This window comes from Apis florea, unplaced genomic scaffold, assembly GCF_048593485.1.
Source record: "Apis florea isolate Af1SG1 unplaced genomic scaffold, ASM4859348v1 contig_3158_pilon, whole genome shotgun sequence".
In the NCBI taxonomy this organism is placed as follows: Eukaryota; Metazoa; Arthropoda; class Insecta; order Hymenoptera; family Apidae; genus Apis; species Apis florea.
The window spans coordinates 3,130,780-3,147,776 of NW_028256713.1; the positions used below are offsets into that span (position 1 = coordinate 3,130,780).

The 16,997-nt window shown below is 39.5% G+C and overlaps 1 protein-coding gene across 1 annotated transcript in view; it reads right to left on the reverse strand.

The window, feature by feature from the left end:
• The window catches only part of Dscam3 (Down syndrome cell adhesion molecule 3), a 94,007-nt gene extending 77,442 nt beyond the window's left edge, over positions 1 to 16,565 (reverse strand). The window contains 1 exon segment of the mRNA XM_031919994.2: positions 16,478 to 16,565. Coding sequence (XP_031775854.2) covers positions 16,478 to 16,565 — 88 coding nt within the window.
• Between the last annotated feature and the right edge of the window lie 432 nt (positions 16,566 to 16,997).

Consider the following 16,997-nt stretch of genomic DNA (forward strand, 5'->3'; position numbering starts at 1 on the left):
GATCAGAGAGGAACGATCGAATTGAATAACACGCAGAAGAATTCAAAAATCCTATGTAAAACGCCAAATTTCAAATCAAAAAGGTCAGCCGAAAGGAGATAACATCGAATTCGATCACGAAAAGAAATCGATTTCAAAATTCATCGGACGATCGAAGAGGAACGATCGAATTCAATCGCACAACACACAAGAAAAACTGCAACAAAATCCTAGTAAAACGCCAAATCAAAAAGGTCAGCCAAAGGAGATAAGATCGAATTCGATCACGAAAAGAAATCGATTTCAAAATTGATCGGACGATCGAAGAGGAACGATCGAATTCAATCGCGCGTGCACAAAAGAAGAATTCCAAAATGACAGATTCAGAAAAAGATCAGTCAAAGGAGGTCAGATAAGATCGAATTCGATCGATGAAAAAAAAAAAAAAGAAAATCGATTTCAAAATCCTAGTAAAAGGAGAAATCCATGGAAAAGAGGATAAAAGGAAGAGGGAGAAAGGGGCGATCGAATTTAATCGTGGCTCAAGGGGGTGGTGGGTCTCGGTTTATCCAGGGGTCTCCATTTCGCCCTCATATTTACACATTAACGAAACGGGCGCGAGGAAAGGAGAGCGAGGGGGAGGCAGGCTTTTGACGAGGATGTTGCAAAGGTTCGGAAAAGCGGAGAACACGCGGCAGCTTTGATATACGACACGGACCGTCGCAATCTCGGCGTGTCCCTCGCGCGCACCCCCGTCACCACCAATAATCGAACGTTATTGCGTTAACCGAGATCAGCTCGCAGTCGTAACAACGTGCGCGTCGAAATGGAGAACCGGTCGTTGAACCGGTGGGAAAAGGGAGGAGAAAGGAAGAGAAAAATATGAGATTTCGATCGCGTCAGGGAGGAGATTTTAACGGTTGTGGTTCTCGATCGGTTGGCCAGCTTGATGATTGCTCGTGGTTGGATAAAGGGAAGAAATATTTTTCAGATTTATTTCGATACAAATACGTGTCGTGGAGCTACGATGATAATTAGATTAGGTCAATTGATTAGTTGGATAAAGTGATAATTGAAAATCGGAACGAAGAAAATTTTAGATATTTTTAGATTTGTTTTAATTAACTGTGTTTCATTATGTAAGTGACAATTGGAAATTGGAAAGAGAAGAAATTTTAGATTTATCTTTAATTAACCGTGTTGTTGCGTATGATGATGATGATGATGATTAGGAAAATGGATTTTGTTTCGTTATAGGATCAATGGTTGTGCGTGTTTGTTCGTTAATATGTAGTATGTAACGTAGATCGGATGTTGGGTCATACGATACATTAATCGAGAGTGGATCAGAATGTTAATTTTCGAATTGCGATTGAATATACGATTTCGTTCGAATTGTAAAATATACAGATATTTAGATATATCATTACAAGAATTATTACAAAATTAATTAAATCGTGCCTATTTAACATTCTTTCAATTCGACGATTTCTCAAATCTCTTCAAATTGAATATAAACAAGAATTATTTTCATTTCGCGTCGCTCTATTTATATTTATATTTCACATGGCATCCTACCGGAAGATTTTCCAATAACGAAAATAAATTTCTCGCTGTTCTTTGTTTCGATGTAACGTATCGCTGCCCTTTTCAAACAGATACCTTGTTTGCAAAATGTGGCACGGTGCCGGGAGGGTGTTTGTTGAATTTTTTTTAAAAATTTGTTTTTCATTTGTTTCGGTTTGATTGTGTACACCGCAGAAACACCCTGTATATCACGACAACTCCCTATTCCCAGTTTGTTCCCAGGCAAACAATTTATTTATTCGAACAGGGGTCTTCTACTTTCATTCGATCATTTTTCCCTACCTAGATTCCCTTTTCTACCCTACACGAATCTCCAATCGAAATGTTTATCTATAATTCCGTCGTTGGGGAAGAGAAGGAAAAAAATTTTTTTTTTTTAAAAATGTGTTCCATTTTTTCAAAAAAAAAAAATGGCAGAAGGATTAAAACCGAGCGACGAAACGATGTCACGATGAATAAAATACTTGGCGACCCGATCTGTTTAAGAAGTTCAAACTTAGAGTTCTCGCCCCCATTTCTTAAATTGGATTTATCGGTTTCCTACGTTTACTACTATTTCGTTCTATAATTATTTTTAGATTTGACATAGTTTTTTACTCGACTATCTTTACGATTCGATTTAACGCGATACTCGGTTTATTAATTTTTATTATTACCTTTAGATTAGAAAAATGTATAATAATAAATTTGGTGGATCGTTCGTAAATATTTTTTTTTTCTTTTTTTTTTTTTGTTTCGAGAAGATTAAATGGATAAAATAACGTCCCCTAACGTCCCTCGTGCATCGTTTCTTACAAGTTTAAAGTTTTTTTTCAAGACACCGCACCCTATTTATCCTAACTTGCACGTATCCTATCATATTTTAATAAACTTCACCCTACCATCCTTTCTCAACTTCCCTACGCTTTGTTACGCTACACCAATTCTCCAAGTCGTATCTTTCGAGTTTATACCATCGCAGTATCGTACGATTTACGAAAATTTTTCTCGTCGATTATCTCGTATGGAATGACGAATATCGAGCGAAAAAATCAGAAATTCTTTTAAAAATTTCTCCTACGAGATTTCAACGAAAATTTCGGAGTAATCGGAATTTCTTCAAAAAAGAAATAACTCCAAATGTCTGGATATCCTTAAAAAAAAAAAAAAAAAAGAAAAAGAAAAAACACGGATTCGCACGCAAGAGAAAGAGAACTCAATCCCAAGGGGGAGGGGTGTACAAAAATTCCACAAGTGGAAGCAACCGACTCTTCTTCACCTTCTTCCCTCGCCAAACTTCACGCTTCCCCTTCTATCTTTCCCGTTTCGAAATCGACAAAGCAAAAAAAAAAAAAGAAAAAGAAGGAAAAAAATAGAGAGAAAAAGTACAGACTAGAAAAAAGAGAGAGAGAGAGACAAACGAGAAAGAGTTGCGGTCCTCGTACAGGAAATACGGTCGAGTGGCCCTCCAAACCTTCTTTTACTCTCTCTTTCTCTTCATTCTTTTTTTCCTTTCCTCTCCCTCTCCTTTTTTTACATTCCTGTTCATGAACGTTAATAATGGCGGAACGTTATTGCATTATTCCGTCCAGCGGCGAGTGGACCATACGGAAAGATATTACCGTGTGCACACTTGGACGTTTGCAGTTCCATTATGCCGCTGATTATCGTGGAGTATCGCGAGCGAAGGTCCAACCAGCCAAGCTTTTTAACTTATGAATCGAGAGCGGTGGGGGAAAAAAACCGTGCGCTCCACCACTCGACTCGATACCCTTGCGATCCTCTCCCCCTCCACACAGGGACGATGTTCCTTCCCCACGAGGGGGATCTCTGCGATGATAATTTAATGGGGGAGGGGCGACGAGATTATCGACGATTACGCGACGCCGATTGTTACGTACGTTTCTCTCGAGTGCGGTTTGTAATAGGGGGAGAGGGAGGGGAGGTGGTTAATAATCGTTGGATAGACGGATTTCTTTCTTTCTTTTTTGAAAATCTTTCTCCAACAAATCGAGGATATCGAGCTATTCATTATCACTGTCATTAATTGCGAACACTTTCTTTCGACTGTTAAGTTAATGATCGAGGAAACTTTCGTTATTTCGAATCATCTTGGACGGACATTTATTTGTTAATTCAATTCTAAAATTCGTTTGAAATTAATAATGCTCGATCATTATTAATCGTCTCTCTTTTCCATTTCCAGGTTAATCTTGGGGTAAATAATAATTTTTGGAAAATGGGCATTAATGTTAGTACAGGATACACCAATACACCACCTCTTTCCAATCGATCAACAACCCATGAAATTGAAATTCAAGCGAAATTCTCTACTAATCGATACGACATCCCCATCTTTCAATTTAATTCAAGTCTCTAATTTTTCAACACGAAATCGATCCTTGTCCTTACAGAACAACGTATGCTAACAATCCCATCAATTTCTGGAAAACGGACACTAATGTTAATACAGAATATCCAATACACCTCTTTCCAATCGATCAACAACCCATGAAATTGAAATTCTCTACTAATCGATACGACATCCCCATCCAATTCAAGTCTCTAATTTTTCAACCCGAAATCGATCGATGTTCCACGACGATTGTCCTTACGAACAACGGATGTGAACAATCCGAGTTGTATCAATCGGAGGACGGATGACAGCCGGGCGACTCGAAGTCGGATCTCGAATCGATCGAGAGGGTGGGAGGATCGTCACAATGGCACAGTGTGCTCCTCCGTCAGGTAGAGCAGCGCGCTCCAGATAGGAGCGGAATCAGCCCCCGAGTCCATCGAACTTGGCGGGGGAAAGGAGTCAAGTGGGCCGGTTCACCGACTAAGCGGTGAATTAAATATAGCGTCATCGTGCGGCAGTCGAGTGGCTGTTCGACAAGTGGTCTAAAAAAGGCGGCCTCCAACACCCCTCGTTCGCGCCTCATCCCCCCTCCTCCTTTTTCTTTAACCTCTCGTTCGATCGAACACACCCTCTCGAATCCTCATACCGGATGATTCTTCCCCTCCCTCCTCCCCTTTATATTATTCCGTCTGTCTGAGGCATGTTTCTGGGGAAAGTCGAGGGTTGTAGGGTAGGATAATGGTTTTACAGGTTTTTATTCCCATAAACGCGTGTCTTTGATTTCTTCTTGTATATGGTTTTATCGTTTATACGCGCGCGCGTGTGTGTGTGTATGTATATAAAGGGTGATAGGATATTTATTTATTTGCTTGTTTGCTAATTTTTAGCCTTGTATATTACAAAGTTATTAAAAGTTAATTACGATCGAAATCTTCTAAATCGATTCTTAACGATCATTCTTTATTTAATTTTTGATCTTATGTATTACCAAATTTCCAAAAGTTAAAACCAACATCGTTAAATTTTTCTTCCAATAATCGAAATAAACAATAAGAAATCGTCCATTATCCAAATTTCTCCTCCAATAACTAACAAGCACCAAAAATTGAAATTTATTCAGAATCTCCGTCTCCCTCTCTCTCTCTCTCTCTCTCTCTCTCCAATCCCCTCTCTTATCAATCAACGTCCCTTTCAGAGTCATTAACAATCCCTCTCTCCATTCTTATTCGAGATCCGAGACAAGCCAATTCCAAGCTAATCGCATTAACAAAACTTGCAAACCGTCCATCCATCGAAATTAATCCCCTCGTCAACCCCCAACCACCGTCCAATCCCTTTTCATCGTCGTCAACAACCACCTCCACCCAGCCACCTAGCTTTCGTTCAGCTTCGACTCAAGTTAATTCGCGGCTTTGCACGTTTCGAGCGAAATCCTCCAGATCGTTAGAATCCGATCGTAGAAAGCGTCGGATTAAAAACCTCCCGAATCTCTTCGCCGACTTTCGAAATCATGGCGTGTACACCACGCGTGTTCATGTAGGGGGAAAGGAGGTAAACGCGATCACGTTATTATACCCGCCGACACCGATTTACCGATTTAATCGGATCCTCTCGGTTATTATGTAGATAACCTGGCCGGCGGGAATAATTGAATTTCGCGCGGCGATTGGACGCGTCATGGAGACGAGTGGGATCGGGAATTCCCCGGACCGTGAAATAGGATTCCGCGGCAATTCTCTTTCCGCGCAAATTTTTCCGGATTTATCATAAATTTTCAAACGATTCTTTTATTTTTATATATATATATATATATTTTTTAGAGATGGAATTAGAATTGGAATTAGACATCTTTGATTCCGAGTTGGTTGGGATAATAAAGAAAGAGGGGGATTAATTTTTAGAGAAATTTAGTAGTAGATTCAATTCCAATCCCAATGGTTTTGGTTTTACTTAAGTTTTAGATAAATTTAATGCAATCTGGATCGTTATAATCGAGAATTATAAAACCCTATTTCCGTTCTAAATTTTCCAGTTACGTAACGTTTTATGAGACACTTACCAGATACATCGTATCTTTTCTAACCTAACCTAAATTTTCAATTCGATTCAATATATACCAACTAACGCTTAACACCTAAGCTCTTAAAATTTCACGCAATTCCAATTCATATTTCATCCAACGTGCATCCTTTTCCGTTCCTTACTTCTAACATCGAAACCAAAACTTCCTAAGCGAGCCTAAAAACTTTCCATGTCCTATCGTCTCACGGAACGCCCGGTTCACACTCGAAACTCTCGAGAAATTTCGAGCCTCCCTCGAGAACGATTCGATTTTAATAAACAGGGCTAAAGCTCGAGCTCGCCAATTTCCGCCCCCCTCCCCCCTAATATCTCTCCGATTACAACGTTGCGCAACGCGAAGAGGGGGAGGGAGAGGATGGGAAACCCGATTTGTTGTGTCAAGCCGTGACAGCCGAGACGAACTTTAACATGCAATAACGAGGATGCACGCGTCGACACGGCGTCGCGATGCCTAACGCCCCCTGCCACACGCTGTGATGGATTAGACGCGTGGAACGACCGCGTCACAGATACACCGGATCTGAAAATCTGATTCGGTACGTGTACACACAACAGGCCATTCCGACGAGAGAGAGAGAGAGAGCACAGTTTTATAAATACAGTCGAGTTGTATAACATTTCAACGCGTGGATTACGCGAAATCTCTTTATTATTATTATTATTATTTTTTTTTTTGGAAAAATTCGATTTGGGGATGGAAAGATGAATTCGAGGGATTTTTCGAACGATCGCGATAAAATTATATCGCGTGCTTCGATTTCGATTTTTCGATAATTTTATATTGCATCGTCTCGACGATTCTACGTTTTCTCTCATTTTCTGATTTTTGACAGTTTGATCAGCATCGATTTAGTGGTTTCGGAGGTTCGTTCGAAGTGAAATTCGCTAACAAGAATGAGGATGTTGAGGTGCGTTGAAGCTGTTTTAACAACTTTTCTCTGTACGCGTCAACGTGTCAGGACATCGGATAAAGAACGCGCTTTGAAGAAAGTATCTCGATTAAACCGTTATCTCCATTATAGTCGAACTTTCTGAAATACAATTTTGAAATTGGAGAAGAGAAAAGGGGATGCGCGCTCAAAAAATTAATAATAAAATTAAATTTCGTTTTGGAGATTTCGTAGCTCGATTTCGAAATTGATCGAAATATACACGATAAAAAAATAATCGTCCATTTTATTATTAAACCCCTCGTTAAATCTCTCGAATTTAATTAATAAACAAATATTTCGAGTTAATGAACGAACGTCCCCCTCCATTCATTCATCATCATCGATCTTCGTAATTTTTAACGTTCGATCGAGAAAACTAATTTCACGCGCCGCACGCCAATCCGATTTTCATCCCCGCGTTATTACGTGTTTTTCCTTCCTCTCTCCACGGTCAACCCTCCGTGTTTCAACCCCTATTTTTCCGATTAAACCGCGTCCGCGCGCTTCAAAACGGTGGAAAAACGACGGATCTCGAACCTCGTACGTCCCACTACGAATTTTCACTCGGCTCGCGTCGATGGAAAAGGACGAAGATCTCAAATTTTTCTTCAAAAATCTTCTTTCTTCGAATCGAATCGATATTTGAAAAACTTTCGAACGAAACTTGCAAGCAGTTATAATTCCATTTTACGAGCAATCAATCAATTTGGTTAAATTATTTCACAAAAATTACGAGTTTACGAAATCATTTTTCCCGAAAGATCCACCACAACTCTTCGATTAATTTGATTTCAAATTCAAGTACGATTCTGTGCAGTTACAACTATAAAATTCACAGGGAACGTTCTCGATTCGCTGTGCACGTATCTACGAATAAAGGACCGCGCCCGTAAATGGGAGGTGATCGAAAGGGGGCCAACTATCGGCCACTATCGCGTTTGATCCACGATATTGTTAATAAAATTTGCGATACCTGGCAGCGATGGGTTCCGCTTTGTGGCGCGGGGTAAATATTAAGCGCGCGTTTTAACGCCTGTGGCAACGTGGCGTTGCTCTGTGGTCGCAACGCAAACCGTTCGATCCGGGACAAACGCGTGTAAAATCGATCCAACGACGAAATCCAACCGATCCATTTATTTCGTCCCTTCCTTCCATTTTCTTCAGTTCTTCCACACAGTATCTCTCGATACTCTCTTCATCAATTGCTCTGAAAGTTTTTAGTTATCTCCAACTCGTTCCTATGGAGCTACGAAGTATGTGGCGATAAAACTAAAATTCGTTACAAAGTTGAGTGAGAAAGCAAAATCCATATGCTTGCGAAGGTTTATCAGTCGAGATTACGGATTCGGAAGAGGTGAAAAAGTTCTCTCGAAAGCCCTCCATGCTCCATGCTCGTCTCGCGAGTTGATCAATATCATTGGACACAGCCTTCTGATCGAGCGACGCTAAGGATTCTAAGGAATCAATTCCTGGAAACTTCAAAATCCTTCAAAGTTCTCAGGTAACTGTGATCCGCAAATGTTTGTAACAATTCTTCTCAGGAAAAGCTGATCTTTCTTTGACAAATGTCAACCGAATTTCGTTTCTGAATATGTTCGAAACGAAGACTCGTTCAGAAAACGACATTATAACGTTATTATATTAAAAATTGTAACGCTTTACAAAACCACGAAAGGAAAAAAATTACCTCGATCTTCGAACCCATCGTAACACTCTCACTTTCGACAATACAACAATTCTACAAACCCTTCGATCAATCGTGTATGTACACAATATTCGAATCAATTAACGTATTCGTATAAATCGACAATTAACGAACGCATTGCGGTGCGATTACAGAGTCTCGTTATCCCTCGACATCCTGTATTCGATCCCTCGACATTTGCCACGATCGCACGAAGATCACGATTACTCGATGATCGTCGCTCTGACAATCGTCCACCAGGATAAACCTCGAACCAAATCTGATCCGATCGACGAATCCTCGAGCGAAAACGATAATGGGATTACGCGTGATCTAAACCTCCTCCTCCTCCTCCTCGAATCTGGAAACACGATCACGTAGAGACAGTTTTGGAACCGGTCGAGGTATAGGGACGCGAGCATTGTCAGCTTGAACGAACTTAGCCCGCGACGCAAGGGGTAATCTTTCCACCCCTTTTCCATCTATCGGGAAAGAGCGGCAGGAAATTGGTTGGCGAGGAATCGAGGGAGGAATCGGCGCGAATTTCGCGCCCCATTGATGCCCTCGCTCTCCGCTAATTATTATATATGATCCGATGTGTGCGTGCGTGTGAGAATATAGGAAGTTGTTTTAGGCCTTGGTTTGTCGCAATTTAAACAAAGTTGAAATTTTACGTAACGTGGAATTGAAATAATCGAAGGTATTCGTTGCAATTGTTATTATTTTAAAGAAGGAATTTTGGGGAAGAATTTCGTGAATCACGAATGAAAGAAATGCGTACGAAATCGTAAGGTCGTTTTAATATTATACAGAAACGTGACCGTTTCGATATTATATTTTCAACGTATCGATTCTCACGGATGGAAATTATTCGGTTTGTTATTTAGCAGCTAATTGTCTCTACAACGAACAACGTCGAATTACATTAAACGTGAATTTAATTTCGAGAGAGAGAGAAAAAAAAGCTCTAATTCAATCATTATATATTTAGTTCGATGATTAATCTCTCGTCGTAGAAACAATCGCGCGTCCATTTCAATTTTCATCAACGCACTTCAACGAAATTTCTAACGGGCTCCTGGATTAATATCATATTGACGAAATATATATAAAATTTTCCATTACAATTATTAACCAAAGAAGACTATAATATTGGAAATATTTATTATTATTATTATTATTATTATTCCCAACGAGTCATTAACATTACTCAAAAAAAAAAAATTTGTTTTCAATCGACAATAGCATTCGACAATAAATATTTCATTTCGATAAATAAAACTAATAATAATAATAATTATCACGAAACGAGTGATATCGATCGAAAAACCACCCAAAGACCCAAACTGACCCAAATACACCATATATATCCAATAGAAATTATTCCATTTTTCTCCTCTTTTGTTTTATTTACTTATTTTTTTTTTTTTTTTCACCGAAATAGTCGACGACGAGAATCGAAAATTTTCCAAGTGATTCGAATAAAACGTAATAATGAAACGACGGTGAAAAAAAAAAGGAGGGATGAAAAAAAATACGTCACCCTCTCGTTGTCCGGCCTCATTAAAAACGTATTCTATTCGCGAAACGTAAAACGGGAGGGAAAAGGAAAGAATCAATGGAAAACAGGGATTTGTAACGCGACGCGAAAATGATCTGTATTTTTTTTTTTTTTTTATCGTTATTTAAATCCACGCACCGATATATATTATATATATATATTACGCCGTAATTATTTCGTGCATGATTCAGCAATTTCGATCGAGATTTCGAATCGTCATCCATTCAACTCTTAATTCCATATGTTTCGAGTGAATATTGAAATGGCCGAATTAATTATTCTTTGAAAGATTATGAACAAATGCGATCCGATATTGTATCGATTTGGCTTGCTCCTTCAATCTGAACGATAATCTTTTAATCCTTGATGATGAAAGACCATTTCGCTTTTCATAAAATTTTACACGCGAAAATAGTAGTGACTGCATTCCCGATTAACGATATTATTTCTTCGACAAAAGTCCCCTCTCGTGGAACAATTTAATTCCCAATTTGCAACAACATTCTCTCCAACATTCGCTATTCGTTATTCAACAAGACACATTTCCCCGTATTCGCGTGTTCGAATTTTCTTTCAAACTTATCCCTCAAGAAGAATTACAAATACAAATATTCACTTCACCCGAGAACAAGTTCCAAACGAGTATCGACTACTTGCAACTATTCACATCGCCAACGTTCATCCAATCCTCGTCGATTCTCAATGTAACCTGCCTCGTTAGAGAGAAATACGAAATACGTTCGAAGAAATCCGAGAGAGACAATATCTCCCCTCCCTCCTTTTACCCATATATCACCCTTTCAAAACTCCATCCACGCTCCAACACCCCCGTTCATCATCCCCCAACGCGGGCGTTCTCGCGCGCGAAAGACGCGATCCGGAAGAGCGGTGGCCACGGCAAAGTCGTCCATTTTCCTCCAGCGGACACGTACCTTCGCTTAATGTCCGTTCACGGTGATGCAGGGGAGGACACGCGTGGAGGGGGAAGGGAGAAAGAAGTCACGAGTCGAGGGAGGGAGAGAGAGAGAGAGGAAGGGAGGAGGTCGGCGCAGGCAGAGAGTCGCGCAAAGAATGGCGATCGGGGTGGGTGGGATGGACCGAGGGGGGTTGGTGGCGAAGGGTAGGCGAGAGTATCGCGATACTCCATCGGCTAGAAATCGATACGGGGATGGCCAGGGGGATAGAGGGATAGAAACTACCGCTCTTTGCTGCTTGTCCGTCGTATTTTTTTTCGCGAGGGACGTCGAGAGGCGCGCGTGGCCTCCCTCGAGGGACGATGAATTTATTAGGAATGTTTTCTGGAAGAGGGAAAGGTTAACGATTTTCCAAAGATTTCAACAGTCAATGGTTAAAGAGTCGTGACAATCGGTTATGTTACATCGTTTCGTGGATAGGGAAAATCGGGGGGTGGAAATGTATAAAAATGTGTTTTCAACGTTTCAGGATTGTTGAGAAACGATTTAGCCGCGTTCATAAAAATATGAATTTGTGCATCGTGCGACACGATCGCTTCGTGAAAATCCGGATGTTTCGGTAGAATTGCGGCAATGATGCCTGAATTTTGATAAAATGTGCGAATTAAAACGTGCAACTCGGGAATAATGTCGACGGTGTTGCTGTCAGTGCTCTTTTGTGCAACTTATAATAATGCAGGGGACGAGTTGAAAGTAAAAACAAATAGTTTCGAATATTATTTGCGATCTTTGTAAACGCTTTAATTTTACTTTAAAGTTCAAAAATTATTCTTCAAGATAAAAATATCTCTTTCGTTGGTACACCAGTGGAATAAATTCTATATTTTTCTCGAGTATTATACTTGCGTTCGTACAACAATTTTGTACCATCCATATAATATCAATCAACAATAATTAGTTTTATTACAGTTACATAAAGTACTCAAATATTTGTATTTTATACATTCGATAATAATGCTTGAAATTTGTAATACCTTCTTCTCAGCAGTAGTTTCGAAACACGTAGTAGGCGTTAATTAAAAAGAAGAAGAAAATATGAATTACACGATTGAAGAGTCTTTTTTTTTTTAGTCGATCGGTTTTTACAACGGCAAGTGGCGCAATTATTGATGCTTCGCGTCAATGCTGGTACTTGGACTTAATTGTTCGCTAATTAACTGCGAGAAATTAATTAATACTTCATTCATCTCGTTACAAAGTTGTTAATGCGGACAAGTTATTCGGTATTCATTCCACCGAATCCGTATCCTATTCCCCTCGCGTTAACTCGAGTTTATCGAAATTCTAATTCTTCTTCTTCTTCTTCTTATTATTATTATTGTTACGTAATTGTATCAAAATCGAGAAATCTAATTTAAATATCTGCACAACGTATTTATTCGTTATTTCGTTAACGAGAAATTCAATTTTGACTTTCTTAAGTTTAATTTTCATTACAAATATTCTTCGGTTAGTCTTCGATTGATACGATATAAAAGTAGAAAAGTTGGAGGGTTCGAGTTAGAGTCGAGTCATGACTAGGTAGAACAAACAGAGGAAGGAGAGGAGGATCGTCTTCGGCGAGATACGTTTATCTTACGTTCTACGTTGATCTTTCGTTTAATTTTCCATGTTATGATTCTATCTTTTCGATCTATCTTCATCCACTCCCTTCGAATATTCCCGATATATAATATACTCTATAAATTAATTTTTCACCATTTTGATCTCCAGAGAAACATCACAGGTAAATTAATCGAATTTCACGTTCGATTCACCAACTTCAATTTCAACGATTAATTCGATATAAATAAATCCTTCATTAATTCGGTTTAAAAAATTTTTCTTTAATATTTAAAATGAAACGACGAGGGAACGGATCAAAAGAAAAATTCGTAAGAAAAATTGGTCGACGTTTTCAGGTGGTTCGACTGCATTCGAAAAATAAACCGATAAGAGCGATTGTTTCCTCTTTTCCTTCGTGTTTGAATAATTTGATTTAAACGAACGATCATTCTTGCATCAACGCATCGAGCACAACCAGGGAATCGTCTCCTCTTCTCTCGTCGTTCCCTACTCATCGATACTCGAACGCGGCCTATCTCGACCATCCCCTAATGGATAATTTCCATCCCATCCCCTCGAAACTTTGTACGAAAAAGGCGCACGAAGGGCCGATACGCTCGTTGCCATCCACGATTGCCTCGATCAGAAATCAATAGACGCGTCCAGAGCGCACGTGTCAATCGAGAATTTCGTTTTTTATATTTGTGCATTTCGTGACACGCGATTTCGAACCTCCTAGCACATATTTATTATCCTTTCCCTACCCTGGAAATTCACATTTATTTACGAAAATAAAATTTACTTCGACCCTAATTCCAATTCTAACATCAACCGATTAAAAATGCACCGAGACCCAAAAATAATCGTACGCGTTGACACTTGTATCGAACTTGTGTGCAAAAGAAAAGAGAAACAAGGAAAAATCTTTCTCATTTCCTTCCTCCAACTACTAATTCCTCGAAATTCTTATCCCAATTCTTTTCACATCGTCCAACATTCCATCGAATCTCGACGGTTTCCCATCGATAAAGCGTGAAATGAGAATCACTGGGGGTGTTCGGAGTGTTGGCACAGTGCTCGTGATCGATTACTCGTCATCCGCGCGCGATGTCCCGAGTTCGACGCCCACACCACCACCCTCTGCCAAACCAAACGTACTTCTTCCCCCTTTTTTTCCGCGCCCCACCCCGCCAATCCTCCTCCTTGTCTCCTGCCCCCCTTTTCCAACCCACCACCGCCACTCACGCTCCTCTCTCTCTCTCTCTCCGTCCACGTTGCATCGACCACCCTCCACACACGCGGAGGAAACACATACGCGCGCGCGCGTGGATGGACGTTTCTTCCTTTTTCTTCCCTCTTCGAGCTTCCTTCGGTGGAGGGGAGGGGGTGGCGAAGGGACGGCCAGGTTTTCGCCGGAAACCGTAGGCGTAAAAAAAGTGGGGGGCGGGAGGGAGAGGGGAAAGGAGGGGAGGGAGGAGTCGATCTCTGCCAAATCAAACTTAAGCCTCCCTTATCTCCCCATCTTTCGTTCGATGCCGGACATTGGGAATATGGTTCGCCCGGTATTCGAGGTATCGATCGTAGGTGACTACTGGCCGACTACTACTACCCACCACCTTCTTTCGATTTCCACTCTTTCTCGCATCTCTCCCGTGCTCTTCAACCCGAATTTTGAAATATTTTCTATTCCATTGCACTTTTTTTTTTTTTTTTTTATTAGTAACGATAGTTTATCGGATTATCGAGTGGTGCGTTTAAGGTAATATCGAAACTGTTTTCATTGGTGTTACATTCGTTAAAATTATAGTATTTAAATATATATATATGTATATACATGTGCGAATAATTATCAACTGGATAAAGGCAAACGTTGGAATTTGAATTTGGGTTAATTTCTTTTCGTCGATACTTTGTACAATGAAAATGGTGCCAATGAAAATATTTTCACCGCATGCATCGTGTATTATACATCTCGTTTGGTAAAAACTGCATCGTCATTGCACATAGTTGAAATGAAAGAGGATTGTTGTACGGCCGAAGGTAGATGGCAGCCAATGATCAGGAAATAAAGCAAGATAACGAGGAAATTATAATCAAGTAATTATTGGCGAAATTTGTGATGCAATTTCAACTTCGATCGAAGGGTACAATGGGATAGTGGGAAACAAATACGTTTCTCTTTTAACAATTTCAATCGATGTATAATCGATATTAAGCCGATATTGCTTTTTTTTTTTTTTTTTTGCTCGAGATTAAAATATAAAGGAATTAAAAAACAGCGAATATGCTCGGAAAAAAGGGAGAGAGAAAGGAATGGGATATGAAAGTTTTATCGAAAACCGCATGCTTCTAGAGTAAACACACACACACATATATATATATCTTTACCTTAATTAAACTGTAGGATAATAAACAAAATGTCGAGCAAATAAAACTGAATATGGGAATTAAAACTGTGCAAATGATGATCCAACGTGCGTTCTTAATTTATCCATCCACGGTTTTCGAAATTATTTTATATATATATGTACATATAATCGAATGGAAACGGACGCGAAGATGTTTAATTCCATGAAAAATTGCATGGAAGCAAGTTTCGAGATTCGATGATAAAAAAATATTGTTCACTCTATTCTCCTTTCTTTTTTCTTTTTTTTTTTTTTTTTTTTACAAAATTTATTATCACGAAATATCGTTACACCTCTCTTTAACGAGCGTACGAAATCATTATTATTATTATTATTTGGCGAAATCTTTTTCGAAACGAACGACAAGAAACATATTTCAGAAATCAATTTCACACATTCGATCCTCACACACAATCGAAGCTACCAATCATGTTAATGCAACGCGAATCGAGCGCGACTGCGGCAAAGATCAATTTAATCATTTCAATCATACGAATTTGATTGACGTAATAATACGTAATAACGGCAGCGAAATAAATTATATTAATCGAAATTAAATAACGAAAATTACCACCGATCTTAATTCATCTCCGATGGAAAAAGTACACGACGACTCGAAACGACTTTTCTTTCCTATTATTAAAAGAAAAATTCTATCCATCTTTCAACGATTTTCCAAACGCGAAATCGATGGAGCAGCTACTTCGTTCGCTTTTTAAACAACTTTGTCCATTCGAATTACGCGTTGGCGGAAAAGATTGGCCGAAGAGGGAGGGCTTCATTGTCTTAGCCCGCTTCCATATAATAAGGCCGCTATCTGTCCATTAATCTGGACACAGTGTTCGGGCACGGTCCCCCAGGATACACAACCCCTCCTTTCTTTCCCCCGCCCGGCTATTATCGAGGCGAAAGAGAGAGAGGAATAAGCCTAGCACCGGACACCCGTTGCCAATTCTCCATTGTCCTTGGCAATCGGCCATTCTACCCTTTCACCTCGCAGCAACCCTCGTTAGACCGGATATCTTGTCCCCTTCTCCAACTATCTGGAGGAACCGTGAACCTGAAATTTCCTCGACACGAGTGGAATCACGATTTTTAATTCAGCGTCGAAATGAAATATTATTTTCGAAACTGTCAACGAATGGAGAAAAATATTGGAGTGTATATATCTCGTATTATTTCGAGGTTTTTCGAAAGGGCACAAGATTCTAGATTTTATTATCACGCAAGATACGTTTCGATTAAACTCGAAATTCACCACCGACGCGTTAATCAACACACATCTTTCCTTTATTATTACGTATATCCTGATTTGTTTATTTATCCGTTTTATTATCCGTTTAGACGAGTATTATTCGTGCATATAAACGTGAATATATAAACTCACCGATCGGAAGGAGCAGTGATACGGTCGGGTCCATTCCCAAAGCCGAAACTCGTCGAAACGCAATCAATTCAACGCATTCTCGGAACATTCCTGTAACAAGAATTATGATTTTTCTTTCTTGTTTTTTTTTTTGGTTGGTTGGTCGAGGAGAAGGTGATATACCAAGGGTTTGGGATTGTATTTCTTGTCCATGTCACAGACCGGATGGAAACAGGTTTTCGGACGATTAATTGGGATTGATGCATCGATGTTTGAGAGGTAAATGTGTGCGTGTATATATATACACGTCCATTACCTCCCTCGACGATCGCATAAATTTATCCTGAGAAGTTTCAAATGTCATTCACCTTTGGTTCGAAGTCGGTTCGATTCGATTCAAATTTTCCAAAATAGAAAGATCAACATTTACGAACAATTGTAAAAGATAATTATATATAAGATAAATGTAATTTGAATCAACGATAAATTTGATAAACCGAAAGAATCTCGATATTTCTCAAATTTTTACCCCTTGTTCTAC